The following is a 19,710-nucleotide window of genomic DNA, read 5'->3' on the forward strand; positions in this document are numbered from 1 at the left end:
TCTGTCTCTCTGTCTATCTCTGTCTCTGTCTGTCTGTGTGTGTGTCTGTCTGTCTGTCTGCCTCTGTGTGTGTCTGTGTCTGTCTCTCTGTCTGTCTGTCTGTCTGTCTGTCTGACTCTGTGTGTGTCTGTGTCTGTCTCTCTGTCTGTCTGTCTGTCTGTCTGTCTGTCTGACTCTGTGTGTCTCTGTGTCTGTGTCTGTCTCTGTCTGTCTCTGTCTCTGTGTGTCTGTGTGTCTGTCTGCCTCTGTGTGTCTCTGTGTCTGTGTCTGTCTCTGTCTCTGTCTTTGTCTGTCTGTCTGTGTCTCTGTTTCTAACCCTTTCCCTGTCCCTGTCTCTCTCTCTGTCCCTGTCTCTGTCCCTGTTTACAGTGGGAGAGCCCATCAACCACGAGGCCTGGCACTGGTTCCACAGTGTGGTCGGAGACGAACGCTGTCCTCTGGTAGACACCTGGTGGCAGACAGGTGAGACACACTGACATCTGTGATGCATGTCTCATGTTGTCCTCATTCCGGTGTGTCTCATGTTGTCCTCATTCCGGTGTGTCTCATGTTGTCCTCACTGTTTGAGGCCTGTGAGGACGGACAGAGACACTGAGTCTGTTCACTGTTTCATTCTAAGTACTTTATCTCAAATTATTTCAAGTGAATTACTTAAATCTTACTCTGAAATGTTGCTCTTAAAATGTTGCTCTTGAACTGCATAAAAGTTGCTCTGCAGTTACACAGAATTACAGAGGCCACTGATCCATTTAACCTGCAGCTGCAATGATAAACGTCACAGCGCCACCTGTTGATAGATGTGTGCCTAACACTGGGTGTTGTGTCTGGAGCGAGATCAGGACGGGACGTTTGTAGAGACACAGTGATTTATAAACAGGAAGTGAGGACAGACAGACAGACAGACAGACAGACAGACAGACACACACACACACACACACACACACAGACGTCTGGTGAAGAGTAGGTTCAGTTGGATGTTGGAGATAATTCAGGTCATTAAACACAGCTCTCAGCTCTGTCTCCTTCTCTTCTTCTGTGGTTGTTGATCAGGCTGTTTGTGTCCGTCCGTCCGTCCTCGTCTCTCTTTACTGAAGCTTTAACCCTAATTTCACCGATTAGCAGTAACAACATCTGCAGCTCCACAGAATTAAGATCAAATCCTCCTCACACACTTACACCAGCTCCAACCCCCCAGGAACAAGACAGTCGAGGATCACTGACAGTGTGTGTGTGTGTGTGTGTGTGTGTGTGTGACCTAATTCCTGGACAATCAGTGAGTGTGTGTTGTTTTTCAGTGGGACTTTAAACTCTCTGCCAGCTGCTTCCTTCCCTTCAAAGGAAAACAAAATCCTCAATAAATTAAGAAATTAAAGGAAATTAAAGCTGCGACATGTGACGCCCCCTGGTGGCCGCTGCACCTCACTGCTGACTCACTGGAAGAGAAGAAACTCATGTATATGTTTATTCACAGAGGTCACCGCTGACATGTTAAATACATGTTTTAATATTTTCGTCAGTGAGTTTAAAACAGGAAACACTATTCTGCTGAATCTTCCTCAGTGGTCTTCTTCACAGTGACACATGAACACCTCACAGACAGACATGTGGCTGCCTCCAGGGGCGCTAACAGGAACAGTAAATCCTCCATGATGTGACCTCAGAGCTAAGACACGTCTCTGTCAGCAGGTGTGTCAACACCTGGTTCAGTATTTATCATCAAATATTTAATGAACAAACCCAGCCACACTCGAACGCCACATCAGAGAGTTGAACCCTGCGTCTCTCTGCCGGGGTTAAAGTCTGTCCTTTACTGTGAAACAATGATAAGAACATAACAGCCTTTCATATGTTCACACCAGAGGAGGAAGTGTCAGTTGTGCTGGGTGAAGGGACAGCAGCTCCTCTGGCAGCGAAACATGTATCTGCCTGCCACAACCTGAGGGACTCTCTCACTATAACATCCTAACATGCATGGATTTATATCCAGTTGTATAAATTATATTATATTGTATTGAATTGTATTATTGTAAGTTTGTATGTAAATATTCTGTAAAATGCTTTGGCAACAACATATTTCTGTTCATGCCAATAAAGCTGTTTGAATTGAATTGAAAATTGAATTGAATTGAAATTGAATTGATTGATTTCTGTCCCTCTGTGCCTCCTGTAGAGACGGGTGGAGTCTGTATCGCCCCTCGACCTGCAGACGAAGGAGCTCCCATCATCCCCGCCATGGCCATGAGGCCATTCTTTGGCATCCAGCCTGACCTGATGGGAGAGAAGGTGGCGTTAAATCAGAGAAACACCGCCACAGTTTACAGCTCCCTGTGCTCATGCTGCATCTTTGTGGTCGTTTTATGTCTCATTGTAGTCGTTTCATGTCTCTGTGTGGTCGTGTTATGTCTCTTTGTGGTCGTTTCATGTCTTTTTGTGGCTGTTTCATGTCTTTTTGTGGTCGTGTTAGGTCTCTTTGTGGTCACTTCATGTCTTTTTGTGGCTGTTTCATGTCTTTTTGTGGTCGTGTTATGTCTCTTTGTGGTCACTTCATGTCTTTTTGTGGCTGTTTCATGTCTCTTTGTGGTCGTTTCATGTCTTTTTGTGGTCGTTTTATGTCTCTGTGGTCGTTTCATGTCTTTTTGTGGTCGTTTTATGTCTTTTTGTGGTCATTTCATGTCTTTTTGTGGCTGTTTCATGTCTTTGTCGTCATTTTATGTCTCTTTGTGGCTGTTTCATGTCTTTTTGTGGCTGTTTCATGTCTCTGTGGTCGTTTTATGTCTCTTTGTGGCAGTTTCATGTCTCTTTGTGGTCGTTTCATGTCTTTTTGTGGTCGTTTTATGTCTTTTTGTGGTCATTTCATGTCTTTTTGTGGCAGTTTCATGTCTATTTGCGGTCGTTTCATGTCTTTTTGTGGTCGTTTTATGTCTCTTTGTGGCTGTTTCATGTCTATTTGCGGTCGTTTCATGTCTTTTTGTGGCTGTTTCATGTCTCTTTGTGGTCGTTTTATGTCTTTTTGTGGCTGTTTCATGTCTTTTTGTGGCTGTTTCATGTCTTTGTCGTCATTTTATGTCTCTTTGTGGCTGTTTCATGTCTTTTTGTGGCTGTTTCATGTCTCTCTGTGGTCGTTTTATGTCTCTTTGTGGCTGTTTCATGTCTCTTTGTGGTCGTTTCATGTCTTTTTGTGGTCATTTCATGTCTTTTGTGGCTGTTTCATGTCTCTTTGTGGTCGTTTCATGTCTTTTTGTGGCTGTTTCATGTCTCTTTGTGGTCGTTTCATGTCTTTTTGTGGTCATTTCATGTCTTTTGTGGCTGTTTCATGTCTCTTTGTGGTCGTTTCATGTCTTTTTGTGGCTGTTTCATGTCTCTTTGTGGTCGTTTCATGTCTTTTTGTGGTCATTTCATGTCTTTTTGTGGCTGTTTCATGTCTCTTTGTGGTCGTTTCATGTCTTTTTGTGGTCGTTTCATGTCTTTTTGTGGTCGTTTTATGTCTCTTTGTGGCTGTTTCATGTCTCTTTGTGGTCGTTTCATGTCTTTTTGTGGCTGTTTCATGTCTTTTTGTGGCTGTTTCATGTCTTTTTGTGGTCACTTCATGTCTTTTTGTGGCTGTTTCATGTCTTTGTCGTCATTTTATGTCTCTTTGTGACTGTTTCATGTCTTTTTGTGGCTGTTTCATGTCTCTCTGTGGTCGTTTTATGTCTCTTTGTGGCTGTTTCATGTCTCTTTGTGGTCGTTTCATGTCTTTTTGTGGTCATTTCATGTCTTTTTGTGGCTGTTTCATGTCTCTTTGTGGTCGTTTCATGTCTTTTTGTGGTCGTTTTATGTCTCTTTGTGGCTGTTTCATGTCTTTTTGTGGTCGTTTTATGTCTTTTTGTGGTCATTTTATGTCTCTTTGTGGCTGTTTCATGTCTCTGTGTGATCGTTTCATGTCTCTTTGTGGTCGTTTCATGTCTTTTTGTGGCAGTTTCATGTCTCTTTGTGGCTGTTTCATGTCTCTCTGTGGTCCTTTCATGTCTCTTTGTGGTCGTTTCATGTCTTTTTGTGGTCGTTTTATGTCTCTTTGTGGCTGACACACAGGAGCACATGAGCACATGAACACATGAGCACATGAACACATGAGCACATGAACACAGGAACACATGAGCACAGGAACACATGACCACATGAACACATGAGCACAGGAACACATGAACACAGGAACACATGAACACATGAGCACAGGAACACAGGAACACATGAGCACATGAACACATGAGCACAGGAACACATGAGCACAGGAACACATGAGCACATGAACACATGAGCACAGGAACACATGAACACAGGAACACATGAGCACATGAACACATGAGCACAGGAGCACATGAGCACAGGAACACATGAGCACAGGAACACATGAGCACAGGAACACATGAACACATGCACACATGAGCACAGGAACACATGAACACATGAGCACAGGAACACATGAACACATGATCACAGGAACACATGAGCACAGGAACACATGAACACATGAGCACAGGAACACATGAACACATGATCACATGAGCACAGGAACACATGAACACATGATCACATGAACACAGGAACACATGAACACATGATCACAGGAACGCATGAGCACATGAACACAGGAACACATGAGCACAGGAACACATGAACACGGGAACACATGAGCACATGAACACGGGAACACATGAGCACATGAACGTGATGTGTTCAGGTCCAATGTTGTGACGCTGGACGACCAGATGAAACTCGTCAGAAACCTGGAGGGAAATACAACTCTGATTAAAGTGAGCTTAAAGACGTTAAAGACTCGGAGGATCTGAGGTTTCCAGTTAGCTCTCGTCCAATCAGCTTCAGATGTGATCTGCCACCAATCTCAGGGTCTCGTTAACCCCACTTGACCTTGAGACGTAAGAGGTCAAACAAGCCTTTGAATGACACGGTGTCTCTGTCTCAGTTTAATCTTTCTATTAAAGCAGCAGCAGCATCTGTTTGCTTTGATTAACAGACTTTCCCCCAAATTAATTATCCGCTGGTTTCCCCTCTCCGCTCTGTTCCCGGCCTGTAATCTGCCGCCAGCGCTCGAGGGTTTCTAATCATGTAGATTAGATTAGATTAGATTAGGCCTCCTTCAGTTTCACTCTTCATCCTCACAGGAGGTCGAGGTCACTGTGACTTCAATCCTCTCAATACTGAACACAAACTGTGCTGATGAAGACCACAGGGTTTCATTTGTACCACTTAACACTGGCCTTCATCTCACAGAGGAGGAGGAGGAGAGCTGCAGGATGAAGATACAGGGACATGTGAAAAAACAAGTCAGCTGCTTGATCAGAGCCACTGTCAATGTTCTCTGTAGTGGAGAAATACGACGATGGAAAAGTGTTCAGTTAGATGTGCGTTCAGATCGTACCACAGTTATCTCTGAGGGTGTGACTGGGTGATTGTTACTGGACAGAGAGAGTCGAGATGACCACAAAGACACAAACAACAACCACAAAGACACAAACAATAACCACAAAGACACAAACAACAACCACAAAGACACAAACAATAACCACAAAGACACAACAACCTCAAAGATGCAAACAACAACCACAAAGACACAAACAATAACCACAAAGACACAACAACCTCAAAGATGCAAACAACAACCACAAAGACACAAACAATAACCACAAAGACACAAACAACAACCACAAAGACACAACAACCTCAAAGACGCAAACAACAACCACAAAGACACAAACAATAACCACAAAGACACAAACAACAACCACAAAGACACAAACAATAACCACAAAGACACAAACAACAACCACAAAGACACAACAACCTCAAAGATGCAAACAACAACCTCAAAGATGCAAACAACAACCACAAAGACACAAACAATAACCACAAAGACACAACAACCTCAAAGATGCAAACAACAACCACAAAGACACAAACAATAACCACAAAGACACAAACAACAACCACAAAGACACAACAACCTCAAAGACGCAAACAACAACCACAAAGACACAAACAATAACCACAAAGACACAACAACCTCAAAGACGCAAACAACAACCACAAAGACACAAACAACAACCACAAAGACACAAACAATAACCACAAAGACACAACAACCTCAAAGATGCAAACAACAACCACAAAGACACAAACAATAACCACAAAGACACAAACAACAACCACAAAGACACAACAACCTCAAAGACGCAAACAACAACCACAAAGACACAAACAACAACCACAAAGACACAAACAATAACCACAAAGACACAAACAACAACCACAAAGACACAACAACCTCAAAGATGCAAACAACAACCACAAAGACACAAACAATAACCACAAAGACACAAACAACAACCACAAAGACACAACAACCTCAAAGACGCAAACAATAACCACAAAGACACAAACAATAACCACAAAGACACAAACAACCTCAAAGATGCAAACAACAACCACAAAGACACAAACAATAACCACAAAGACACAAACAACAACCACAAAGACACAACAACCTCAAAGACGCAAACAACAACCACAAAGACACAAACAATAACCACAAAGACACAAACAACAACCACAAAGACACAAACAATAACCACAAAGACACAAACAACAACCACAAAGACACAACAACCTCAAAGACGCAAACAATAACCACAAAGACACAAACAACAACCACAAAGACACAACACCCTCAAAGACACAAACAGCAGCCACAAAGACACAAACAACAACCACAAAGACACAAACAACAGCCACAAAGACACAACACCTCAAAGACACAAACAACAACCACAAAGACACAACAACCACAAAGACACAAACAACAACCACAAAGACACAAACAACCACAAAGACACAACAACCTCAAAGACACAAACAACAACCTCAAAGACACAAACAACCTCAAAGACACAGCAACCTCAAAGACACAAACAACAACCACAAAGACACAAACAACAACCACAAAGACACAAACAATAACCACAAAGACACAGCAACCTCAAAGACACAAACAACAACCACAAAGACACAAACAGCAACCACAAAGACACAACAACCACAAAGACACAAACAATATCCACAAAGACACAACAACCTCAAAGACACAAACAACCACAAAGACACAACAACCTCAAAGACACAAACAACAACCACAAAGACACAAACAATAACCACAAAGACACAAACAACCTCAAAGACACAAACAACAACCACAAAGACACAAACAATAACCACAACGACACAAACAATAACCACAAAGACACAAACTGACTAAAGTAGGCTTTTAATCTGTTGTCCACAGAGTCTCCACACAGTGGACTTAGCATATGCTATGCTAACAGACTAACAGGTCCCATTTCAAGTCGTCATCTTCACCAGCTGTATAATGATTGATGTAGCAGGCTAATGAAAGCTAATGCTAACTGTTAGCCTTGGAAGTGAAACATTGCTGCTGCTGCTGCTGGAAAGAAGCTAGTTAGTCTGACATGCTAACGCATTTTCTGTGTTGACAGGGTGAACGTCTGACGGGTAACGGTGTGAGTGGAGCTCTGTGTATCAGCCAGCCGTGGCCCGGCATGGCTCGCAGTATCTACGGAGACCACCAGAGATTCATCGAGGCCTACTTCAAACCATATCCTGGTATCATCATCATCATCATCATCATCGTTATTGTTATTGTTATTATGTCTTTGTGAGTATATTTCATAAAGGTCAGTGTGAGAGCTGATGTACTGATTCATCCTGTCAGGTTATTATTTCACCGGTGACGGAGCGTACCGCTCTGAGGACGGTTACTACCAGATAACTGGACGCATGGATGATGTCATCAATGTCAGCGGTCACCGTCTTGGTACGGCGGAGATCGAGGACGCTCTGGTGAGACACCTCATGCACAGGACACATCTTATATGATGGAATAGATATGAAAGTAAACAAATAAATAAACAGGAGCTCCTCATTAACACACAGGCACAGAAACACAACAATAATAAATATAACAGAAATAAATTCTATTTATTTATTTATTTATACTTGAGTCATTCTTTGTCCCCAGTGTGTGAGATACGATGATGAGACATGAGACAAAGTGTGTTTGAAGACGAGAATAACAAAGGTGTGAGATGATGTTTACAGACTCTGTGAAGATAATTGTTTGTTTGTTTACAGGATGAACATCCAGCTGTTCCAGAGACAGCTGTGATCGGGATCCCACACGATATCAAAGGAGAAGGTGAGACTGAAAACACACCTGAGCTCCCATCATGCTCTGCTGCTCTGTGTGGTGTTTACATGTAAACATGTCAGATGATGTCAGCTGTTTAGTCGTCACATCAACAGGAAGTGAAAAATACTGCCAGACCTTTTCTGTCCCTTTCAGAATAAAAGTCCAGAGCTGAGCTGTGAAACAAAACATTCAGATTGAAAAACAACTTTTAATGAAGAAAAGATTCATTTTAAAATTAATATGTTAAAGTAACGATGAGTCAGTTTATTCAGAACGCTTCATGACTATTGAATCTGTATTTTGTTTTTATTTGACCTTATATTTTTATTATTATTTACTCTTCATGTATCAGTTCTTTATTTATTTGAATTGAAATTTATTGGATTATTAACTGTTATTCATTTTCAGTATGTTTAAATGAATATATAGATTAGTAATTATAATCAGAATGTTAATGACTTATTTGTTTATTTGTTTAAATTAATATTATTTCATGTTTTAATTATTGAATTGATTCATAGATTATTTGATTCAATCACAACAAAAATTACTGTTTAAATTTTATTTATTCCTTTGAATTTTAATTTCTATTATTTTTTACTGTTGATACTTAATTTTTTATTGATTTTTATCAATTTGAATTTAATTTTTCATTATATTTACCAATAATAATTCTCAATTTTTTAAATAATAGATTAATATATACATTAATATATACATTAGTAAATAGGATCAGAATGAGTTTGGATTTTTTCATTTATTTATTTTAATTAAAATGTTTCTTGTTATTTACTGTTGTTATTTATTAATATTATTTTTCAGTTTTATCTTTTTTTATTCTTATTTTACATTAATCAAAGAAGAATGACTTAAAAATATAAATAAATAAAAACCTGCAGTGACGTCAAAATGTTGTGTATTGTTTAGTTTTAAATCTCAGCAGCAGGTTGACATCAGTGTGTTGGATTATTGATTACTGATTATAGATTATTGCAGTAAAAATCAGATGAGGTGAAACATGATGAGTTTAAACTGTGACCCTCTGCTGCCTCCTGCTGGTTGCTCACTGAACCTGCTCATTAATGATACTGATGAACCAATCACAGAGCAGAATACTGACCATCATCATCACATTATTTATTTATTTTCAGGAGAAGATCTTCTACATCATTTTGGCTTTAACCTCTTAGTGTCTGTGAAGTTAATGTGTGTGTGTGTGTGTGTGTGTGTGTGTGTGTCCTCAGTGCCGTTCGCCTTCGTGGTGTTGAAGGAGGAGTCTGGTGTCGACTCTGCCGTCGTCCTCCGGCAGCTCCGAGAGCTCGTCTCCACAAAGATCGCCAAGTACGCCATCCCCGAGCACTTCCTAGTGAGTCTCCTGGTTACCATGGCAACAACATCATCCACACACCAATCAGGAGTCAGTATTTGTGTCTATCATGAAGCAGCCAATCAGGAGTCAGTATTTGTATCGATCATGAAGCAGCCAATCAGGAGTCAGTATTTGTGTCCCTCAGGTGGTGAAGCGTCTGCCGAAGACTCGCTCCGGGAAGATCATGAGGCGGATCCTCAGGAAGGTCGCCATGGAGACATCAGCTGATCTCGGCGACGTGTCGACTCTGGATGACCCATCTGTCGTCAAGGAGATCGTGGAAGCCCACGAGCAGTACAGGAAGCAGAGAGGATGAGAGAAGAAGAAGTAGGAGGGACTTCCTGTCACCGTCACCTTAAAGCACAGGCAGGAAGTGGAAGGGGCCCAGCAGGCCTCAGGTACAGGTGTTATGTTGTTCCTCAGGTACAGGCAATATGTTGTCCACCCACAGCAAGATTCAAGGGAGCACCGACTCACTGTCAACCAAGTGGAAGATGAAATTTCCCAGAACACCTTGTGAAGTCAGCAGTTTGTTACTGTCTGATGGTAATGTAGGCGATACAGACAACAGGCGGAGGGACGGGTGTGAACTGGTCAGCAACACAGCGTCAACATATTTAAACAAAATGGATCAGAACTAGAAGATGTCGTAGGCGCCTCCTGTTTTCTGCATTTCTTCTCTGTTGATTCATCAGACGAGAGAATAATCAGAGCTCACGCCACAACACAAGCGCTGCAGACAGCATTGTCATTGCATCGCTACTACACCTGACGTATGTCTGCACATCGGCCACGCCCATATGCATGAAGTCTGTCCCATTTCTCAGGAAAAGATCTCTCCCCTAATATCTCTCACTTCCCTCATCAAGGCTCATCTCACAGACGACGACACTCAACACCAAGAGGAAGACTGAAATGGGATCGGGCCTTAGTCCAGGTGAAACAGAGCAGCTGTCACCTGTCGGTCGGTGGGCGGAGCTTCAGGGGAGATCCAGATAACGAAGACATTAACTTCTTTTAGTGTTGGTGTTCCTGGGGTAAAATCTGTTTTAATATTAGATGATCGTGTTTCAGACAGTTTGATTAAAATAATAATCATCATATTTTAATGTTTGAATCTGAGTTTAAAAAACACTGCTCACTTTAATTTAATTCACATATATTTTTGGATGAAGCTAAGAAACATCAGAATCAACCTCAGCTGCTTTTTATTCAACAGATATTTATTTTGTGACCACGAGCATATCCATATAGATCCATATAGATCCGTTTAGATCCATATAGATCCGTATAGATCCATATAGATCCATATAGATGTGTGTAGACTTGTAGTTTGCAGCTGAGGTCATTTATTGACAGTTGATTGATCGATGTGACGCTGTGTGTATCACAAATAAAGATTCACTAACAATCTGTGTCTGTTTCACATCTTGATTTTTCTGAAAATAAAATCAATTGATTTTAATGTCACTTTGACCGATTTTATGAATTTGGATGAAATATTTTGTTTGTTTGAGTTTCTGCTTCTTTTAAAACTTATTGATTGATTTGTTGTTTATTCACAGTTTTACTGCATATTTTACAGTTAAACATAATTTATATATTTTATGTGACAAAGCTTAAAAATGACAAAACAATAATTTGATATTTTATTCAGTTCCTTATTTTTTTTCTTTTATAGGCCCTTTTTTCGTTTATTTTTTCTTCTATGTATCATCATAAATATATAAATATTAATGTGTTAGATATTTTACATTTAAATGAAAGTAACAATTTAATAACATTAAAATCATGAAATTTTAATTTACCATATTGTGTTAACTCTTTAAACTTATTTTTTTTTTTTAATTCTTTTTGTTTTCATATTTAACATATTTTTTCTTTTTGGTATAATTACAATATGTACAAACATAAATATCTCACAGATATTTTAAATTTAAATGGATGTAATTATTTATTTAAATAAAAATGATAAAATTGTTATTTTTTTAAGTTTATTTTTAAGCATTTTTGTTAATTGTTTTTCTTTTCATGGTTCAGATATTTTTAGTTTTTATTGTCATTATAAATACACAAAATTATCTTATCACAGATTTATGAGAATAATTTAAATGGCATGGTAGTTATTTATTTAAATAAAATGATAAAATTGTTCGATTTTTAAGTGGAGTTATTTTTGCAGTGTTTTCCTCCAGGTGCTCTGACATGTTTTCTTTTCAGCGTGGTTCAGGTGCTCTGATATGTTTTAGTTTTTAGGTGTCCCACATGTATAAATACACAAAATTATCCTCCAGGTGCTCTGACATGTTCTCCCTGAGAATAATTTCTTTCCAGGTGCTCTGACATGTTCTCCCCGTGTCAGCGTGGGTTTCCTCCAGGTGCTCTGACATGTTCTCCCCGTGTCAGCGTGGGTTTCCTCCAGGTGCTCTGACATGTTCTCCCTGTGTCAGCGTGGGTTTCCTCCAGGTGCTCTGACATGTTCTCCCTGTGTCAGCATGGGTTTCCTCCAGGTGCTCTGACATGTTCTCCCTGTGTCAGCGTGGGTTTCCTCCAGGTGCTCTGACATGTTCTCCCTGTGTCAGCGTGGGTTTCCTCCAGGTGCTCTGACATGTTCTCCCTGTGTCAGCGTGGGTTTCCTCCAGGTGCTCCCACATGTTCTTCTCGTGTCAGTGTGGGTTTCCTCCAGGTGCTCCCACATGTTCTCCTGTGTCAGCGTGGGTTTCCTCAGGTGCTCTGACATGTTCTCCTGTGTCAGCATGGGTTTCCTCCAGGTGCTCTGACATGTTCTCCCTGTGTCAGCGTGGGTTTCCTCCAGGTGCTCTGACATGTTCTCCCTGTGTCAGCGTGGGTTTCCTCCAGGTGCTCTGACATGTTCTCCCTGTGTCACTGTGGGTTTCCTCCAGGTGCTCTGACATGTTCTCCCTGTGTCAGCGTGGGTTTCCTCCAGGTGCTCTGACATGTTCTCCCTGTGTCAGCGTGGGTTTCCTCCAGGTGCTATGACATGGTCTCCCTGTGTCAGCATGGGTTTCCTCCAGGTGCTCTGACATGTTCTCCCTGTGTCAGCGTGGGTTTCCTCCAGGTGCTCACATGTTCTCCTGTGTCAGCGTGGGTTTCTCCCAGGTGCTCTGACATGTTCTCCCTGTGTCAGCGTGGGTTTCCTCCAGGTGCTCTGACATGTTCTCCCGTGTCAGTGTGGTTTCCTCCAGGTGCTCTGACATGTTCTCCTGTGTCAGCGTGGGTTTCCTCCAGGTGCTCTGACATGTTCTCCCTGTGTCAGCGTGGGTTTCCTCCAGGTGCTCTGCATGTTCTCCCTGTGTCAGCGTGGGTTTCCTCCAGGTGCTCCCACATGTTCTCCCTGTGTCAGCGTGGGTTTCCTCCAGGTGCTCTGACATGTTCTCCCTGTGTCAGCGTGGGTTTCCTCCAGGTGCTCTGACATGTTCTCCCTGTGTCAGCGTGGGTTTCCTCCAGGTGCTCTGACATGTTCTCCCTGTGTCAGCGTGGGTTTCCTCCAGGTGCTCCAGCTTCCTCCCACAGTCCAAGGACATGCAGGTTAATTGGTGACTCTAAATTGTCCGTAGGTGTGAATGTGAGTGTGAATGGTTGTCTGTCTCTATGTGTCAGCCCTGTGATAGTCTGGTGACCTGTCCAGGGTGAACCCTGCCTCTCACCCAGTGTCAGCTGGGATCGGCGCCCCCCCCCCCCCCCCCCCCCGCAACCCTCAAGAGGATGAAGTGGTTAGAAGATGAATGAATGAATGAATGTTTAATAAGATATTTTTCCCTTAAAAGATATTTCATCAGTTGGTTTTATTTATTTACTTTTTGTATTAAAGATATATTTTTGTTTGATTCATAACAAGTAAACAAAGATTAACATATTTTAAATTTAAACTAATTTTATAAAAATAAAAAATAAAAATAAATAAATAAATAAAACAGTAAAATATTATTTGACTAAAGTTGTTTGTTCTCTCCAAACATTTGTATTTGTTTAATCGTTGTGTTTATATTTGTTCATCAATATATTTATTGTGTTTTATTCATTTCTTTATTTATTTTTTAGTTTATTTTTAGTTGTTTTTGTTTGTTTTGTATTTGTTGTATTTGTGACCTCCGTCCAGCAGGAGGCGCCCTGCGGAGCTCCCTTCACTGCTGCTGTCGTAAAATCTGCCGCAAAGCAGTGAGCCGTCAGTGAGAACATCACGAGCTGCTCTGTGAGTGTGTGATGATCAATAATCATCAAAGAGTTGATCATAATCGATCGATAATGTGGTCGAGTGTGGAGCAGCTGGTGCTGGAGGAGTTCATGGTGACGGCGGTGACTGAAATCTGTCAGAGACTCAAAGAGACACGCGAAGAAGAAAAGACTGAGGTCTCACACACACACACACACACACACACACACACACACCTGAGGGGTATTCCAGAAAGCAGGTTATGTGAAAACTCAGAGTAAGTTAACCCTGAGATGAGGGAAACTCTGAGTCAGTCACCATGGTAACAGACTCTGTGAACATAACCTGCTCGCTGACAGGTTTTCTTCAATAAACCCTGAGTTTCTCTCTGTCTCCTCCCTCTTACACGCTGTTTCATTTCCTCATTCATTCAGTCCGTGTCAAAGCTTGTATCGAAGCGCATTCATTAGCGGAGATTTACCGTCTGTCACAGTCTAAATCCTGCTGGATATTAGTTTGTTACTCAGGACTGTCTGAAGTTACTGAATTTATGCACATCAGTCATTTCTTTGGACATCAGCTTTTGTCTTTACATTCAAATATTACACAGCGAGAATTCACCCTCAGCTCAGAATCAAACCTCTGTCCTTTTTATATTTATTATTTTTATAACACTGTGCACAAGGATCAGACTGTCAGTCTGTCAGAGCAGCTCCACATGTTTATTGCACATAATGTGTAGGTCTAATTATTTAAATGTTAAAATGGGTATGAAGCTTTAGACACGTAGTATCAGTGACTAATGATCTCTATCACTGATGTCACTGGTCGCACTGATGGAACATAACTCCTATAGCCTAATATTGGGGATTATATGTTCATATTTCTGAGTGAGCAATGGTGCAGCATTTCACTGTCTTTACATTTACTACATTTGTAGCTGAAATAAAGTCACTGAATGCTGTTGAGTCAAGATACAAATAGATGTGCAACATTTTCAAATCTACTGTATTTTAACCTCAACGTCTTTTCAGGTGCAAATCACCAAACATATTATTACTGGGTCAGACTGTGAGTTTACAGTCATGTCTTTATGTCTTTGATCTATAGCCTAGCCTATATGTTTGAAATCTTCTGCCTCCTGTGTTTTCCCCATCAGATTAAACCTGAACAAATATATTATGATATATTATTAATATAATGTAATGTATCTACAGCCTGATACACAGTCAGATTCCACCACTTTATCTTCATTAAGGAAATGTAAGTCTGATAAATGATGAATAAACTTTTTTATTAACTTTATGGTTAACTTATTGACACTTTCCTCGCTCTGACTCAGGCTCTTCTTTTAAAGATAAACGTGCACCGTCTGCTACACATGCATTAATATCTCTACATCCACTGGATTAAAATGGAGGCGCTGTCTTTTATTTACCTGTTGCCATGGTGAATCGTGGAGTCGTAGCTCCATTGATGATGGCTTTTTATTGTCGGCTTAACTCAGAGTGAACATACTCAGAGTTGACTGAACTAACTCAGATCAGCTGTTCTGGAACCGGTAACTCAGAGTTTCCCATCTCAGGGTAAATCAGCTCAGAGTTCAGGGTTAGACTCAGAGTTTGTTGAACCTCCTGCCTGGAATACCCCTCAGATCATTCGTTTAATGATAAAGTGTTAGAACTGACCCGCTGCAGCTGCACTCTGATCGATTAATCGCTCATTATAAATTATTTATTAACTTCAGTCATTATTATTATTATTTATTTATTTTTCTCCCTTTTTAAATGAATAAATTAAATATTTTGTTGATCCTGAAGGGAAGCTGTGATTGGTTACAGTCGCTGTGATGTAAACAAGAAAGAATAATAATAAATAAATACATGTCGTCACATGTTTGTCCACAATAAAGTCATCTTGATTGATTAGTGTGACGTCACTGGTCCGGACGTGTTTCTATAGCCGCCGCCGCTGAGCGCCGCGTGGCTTCCTGTGTGTGTGTGTGTGTGTGTGTGTGTGTGTGTGTGTGTGTGTGTTGTAGGAGGAGCTGCTGGCGGTGATGAAGAGGCTCTGTGAGGCGCTCCTGCAGGAGCTGAGGAGGCTGCTGGAGGAGCAGCAGGAGCTCAGACAACGTGAGGACTGATCGTCAGCATCATGTGATCATGTCATCATGTGATCACGTGTTTACCTCTGTCATCTCTCTGTCTCTGCAGACGCCGCCATCGAGCCTCAGCGGGACTCCGCCCCCCCTGCAGCTGAAGGAGACCCTCAGGTGGAGGTCAGCCACCAGTCAGACGCTCCCGAAGCTGAGAGCAGCCAATCAGAGCAGACGACTACGGCGGGCAGCAGGCGGAGCTTCAGCTGCAGCGTCTGCAGCAGCAGCTTCTCCAGACGGACCAACCTGAGCGCTCACCTGCGTGTCCACAGCCGCGAGCGTCCTTTCACCTGCTCCACCTGCGGGAAGACTTTCTCCGCCCGCAGCAGCGTCAGAGTCCACCAGCTCACCGTGCACGGCGAGCAGCGGCCCCACAGGTGTCCTCACTGCGGCAAGGTGTTCGGCACCCGCAGCCACCTCAGGACGCACCTGACGTCCAGCTGGGGACGCCACGGACAGACGCTCACCTGTTCGTCCTGCGGCGAGACGCTGGTGGCGAGGTGCCGCCTCCGAGAGCACAGGCTCACCTGTCAGAAGACAGACGACAGGTTCAGGTGTGCAGAGTGCGGGAAGGAGTTCTCCAAACACAGTTACCTGTCTGCGCACCGCAGAGTCCACCTGAAGGACAAACCCTTCAAATGTCCCACCTGTCAGAAAGGTTTCACCACACGCCGCAGCGTCCACGTCCACCAGCTGACCGTCCACAGAGGACTGAAGCCGTTCACCTGCAGCGTCTGCAGGAAGACCTTCAGCCAGCGCAGCGGCCTCACGGCTCACCTGAGGACGCACACGGGTGAGCGGCCGCACGCTTGCGAGCAGTGCGGGAACTCTTTCTCCAGCAGGAGCAGCCTGTCGGTGCACCGCCGCGTCCACACCGGAGAGAAGGCGTTCAGCTGCGACACCTGCGGGAAGAGCTTCAACGTGTCTGCCAACCTGCGGCGCCACCAGCTCGTCCACTCAGGCCGCCGGGCGTTCACCTGCACCGTGTGTGGCCGCAGCTTCACGCAGGCCGGACACCTGAAGGTGCACCGCACCGTGCACAGCAGCGAATGGGCGTTCATCTGCAACGCCTGCGGGAAGGGCTTCAGACAGCGCAGCGCCCTGCTGGTGCACGAGCGCGGCCACGCCGGCATCAAACCGCACAGCTGCAGCGAGTGCGGAAAACGCTTTTCCTCGTCCACGTCGCTAAGACGCCACCAGCTGGCTCACAGCGGGCAGAGAGCTCACACCTGTGACGAGTGCGGGAAGAGCTTCACCAGCGCCCACATCCTGAAGACTCACTTGCAGCTGCACGGCGCCAGCAAAGCGTTCTCCTGCGACGTGTGCGGCCGCGGCTACAGCTCACTGAGCTACCTGAAGACGCACCGCCGCAGCCACTCGGAGGGGAAACTGTTCAGCTGCGCTCAGTGTCAGAAAAGCTTCTCCACGCAGGCCAGCATGAAGCTGCACGAGCGCACGCACAGTGGAGAGAAACCGTACGTCTGCGAGGTCTGCGGGAAGAGCTTCAGCGTGTCGCAGAACCTCGTCAGACACAAGCGCGTCCACAGTGGAGAGAAGCCATTTGAGTGCGGCGTCTGCGGAAAGAGATTCAGTCAGAACAACAACCTGAAGTCTCACCAACTGGTTCACACGGGACAGAAACCTTTCAGCTGCTCCGCCTGCGCCCGCGGCTTCACCTCCATGAGGAGCCTCCGAGAGCACAAGTGTGTCGCTGCTGAGTGAGTGGCGAGTCAGACAGGAAGCTGAGGAGCAACCACCTGTCCTGAGAGCGTACGGTCAAGAGCCTCAAACATGAGGTCATGACGACCGTCAGTCCTGGAAACGTTCCCTGAGAGCGGCTGTCAGGGGTCTCAGGGGGTGGAGCCTATCCCTGCTGTCATTGGGTGAGGGGCGGGGCTCTGTGCCTTGCTGTGAGGCGATGGTGCGAACACCACTGCACCACCCAACACTGAAGTTTTGGTTTGAGAGACTCTAAAGAGACAGTTATGACTCATGTTGAAGCTGAATGTCCAGAGAAGAAGAGAAAACATTTAAACGTATATTTTGTTTTGTTGTTAAAGCTGCAGCAGACGTTTGTCAGAGAAACAGACTGCACGACTCAAGCTGCTGTTCAGATGTGTCACTTTACAGAAATATTAAAGTGTGACGTCTCAGATGTTTTTATTCCTCCAGGCTGCATTTATGATCTGAATCTTTCTCCTCCTGAACGTGACCGACTTCCTTCAGTCCGAATCATCCTGGAAAAGTTTCACTTTAATACTTTAATAAACTTTAAATAATCTGAACATTTATTTTACAGCAGAGGAAACATTTGGAAGGACAGAGATCAGATCTGAGTCCACGATGAGACACGTCCTGTTTCACACCTTCTTTATTTACAGTTTAACGTCATCCATGAGGTCACGTGTCCGTTTGTTGCTTTCAGACTCTGACAGGAAAAATAAATCATCAGAGTCGTGTTCAAACTCTGAACCTCCTGGTTTCATACTGCAGGAGGAGAATAAAGATGGAAACTGACATCATCATCATCATCATCATCGCTCACACTGAAACATGTTTGTAATGTGACTTAAAACCTGAAATTAAAAACACGTTCAATGTTTAAAGTCTCTTTTTTTTATCTTGTCCTTAATCTTGTTCAGCAGTTGAGGCGCCCAGAGGCTCAGTGGGCGGGGCAGCGACCCGTGTACAGAGGCCACAGTGGCTGCAGGTTGCTGACTGTCAGCCCGTCTGTCACACATAAAAAGCCTAAAAATAATCAGTCATCAGTCCATTCTGTGTGTAAAAGACTGGCCACTTTATTAGGAACACTTTGCAAGTACCGGGTTGGACCCCCTTTGCCTTCAGCACTGCCTTACTTCTTCATGGTGCGTTATCCTGCTGGAAGTAGCCATCAGAAGATGGGTACACTGTGGTCATAAAGGGATGGACACGCTCAGCAACAATACTCAGGTAGGCTGTGGTGTTTAAACCATGCTCAGTTGGTACTAAGAAAATCTCCCCCACACCATTACACCACCAGCAGCAGCAGCAGCCTGAAGCGTTGATACAAGGCAGGATGGATCCATGCTTCCATCTGAATGTGGTTTTTCCAATCTTCTATTGTCCAGTTTTGGTGAGAAAACCCGTGTGAATTGTAGCCTCAGTTTCCTGTTGTTAGCTGACAGGAGTGGCACCTGGTGTGGTCTTCTGCTGCTGTAGCCCATCTGCTTCAAGGTTGGACAAGGTGTTGTTGCTTCAGAGATGCTCTTCTGCACACCTTGGTTGGAACCAGTGCTTATTTGACTTCCTGTTGCCTTTCTATCATCTTGAACCAGTCTGGCCATTCTCCTCTGACCTCTGGCATCAACAAGGCATTTTGGCTCACTGGATATTTGCTCTTTTTGGGACCATCCTCTGTAAACCCTAGAGATGGTTGTGCTGAAAATCCCAGTAAATACTCAGACCAGCCCGTCTGGCACCAACAACCATGCCACGTTCAAAGTCACTTCAATCACCTTTCTTCATCATTGTGATGCTGCGTTTGAACTTCAGCAGCTCGTCTTCATCATGTCTACATGACTAAATGTTAATGAGCTTTGGAGCCTTTTGTAATATTTCTTCCATTTTTATTTTGTTTAATATTTTGTATTACTTTTTAAAACTTTTTTCCACATTATATTTTTTTCTTATATCTTAATCTTTTGATTTATTGTTAAATTTGATATATATAGTATTTGCCGAATTTTTAAACTAAATTTTAAATCTTTTTT

The 19,710-nt window shown here is 43.2% G+C and overlaps 2 protein-coding genes and 1 long non-coding RNA gene across 7 annotated transcripts in view; 2 read left to right on the forward strand and 1 right to left on the reverse strand.

Annotated features, from left to right (window-relative positions):
• The window catches only part of LOC125903262 (acetyl-coenzyme A synthetase 2-like, mitochondrial), a 32,515-nt gene extending 21,471 nt beyond the window's left edge, over nt 1-11,044 (forward strand). Inside the window, exons 8-14 of one of the 2 annotated variants that reach the window (XM_049600074.1) lie at nt 370-462; nt 2,171-2,283; nt 7,548-7,674; nt 7,784-7,911; nt 8,203-8,266; nt 9,505-9,693; nt 9,732-9,817. In XM_049600074.1, the coding sequence (XP_049456031.1) occupies nt 370-462; nt 2,171-2,283; nt 7,548-7,674; nt 7,784-7,911; nt 8,203-8,266; nt 9,505-9,693; nt 9,732-9,781 (764 nt within the window). In that variant the 3' untranslated portion in view covers nt 9,782-9,817. Of the gene's footprint in view, nt 1-369; nt 463-2,170; nt 2,284-7,547; nt 7,675-7,783; nt 7,912-8,202; nt 8,267-9,504; nt 9,694-9,731 lie in introns of both variants that reach the window. The other variant, XM_049600073.1, reaches the window with a different exon arrangement.
• LOC125903265 (uncharacterized) lies at nt 5,358-7,427 on the reverse strand. 3 transcript variants are annotated; one of them, XR_007451282.1, is made up of 3 exons: nt 7,207-7,427; nt 5,923-6,917; nt 5,358-5,842 (listed from the first exon to the last, which is right to left on the reverse strand). It is a non-coding gene; the product is annotated as an uncharacterized LOC125903265 (long non-coding RNA). The 3 variants fall into 3 exon arrangements; XR_007451283.1 differs by having other exon boundaries at nt 7,148-7,427; XR_007451284.1 differs by having other exon boundaries at nt 5,923-6,002; nt 6,142-7,427.
• A 2,770-nt stretch (nt 11,045-13,814) lies between the features above and the next one.
• On the forward strand, nt 13,815-19,606 carry LOC125903253 (zinc finger protein OZF-like). Of its 2 annotated transcripts, none has more exons than XM_049600058.1 (3): nt 13,815-14,000; nt 15,766-15,935; nt 16,017-19,606. In XM_049600058.1, the coding sequence occupies exons 2-3, from the start codon at nt 15,863-15,865 to the stop codon at nt 17,678-17,680; spliced, it is 1,737 nt and encodes a 578-aa protein (XP_049456015.1). In that variant the 5' UTR covers nt 13,815-14,000; nt 15,766-15,862; the 3' UTR covers nt 17,681-19,606. The 2 variants fall into 2 exon arrangements, with proteins under 2 accessions (XP_049456015.1, XP_049456014.1); XM_049600057.1 differs by having other exon boundaries at nt 15,845-15,935.
• Nucleotides 19,607-19,710: the final 104 nt, after the last annotated feature.

This window comes from Epinephelus fuscoguttatus, linkage group LG16, assembly GCF_011397635.1.
Source record: "Epinephelus fuscoguttatus linkage group LG16, E.fuscoguttatus.final_Chr_v1".
Taxonomy (NCBI): Eukaryota; Metazoa; Chordata; class Actinopteri; order Perciformes; family Serranidae; genus Epinephelus; species Epinephelus fuscoguttatus.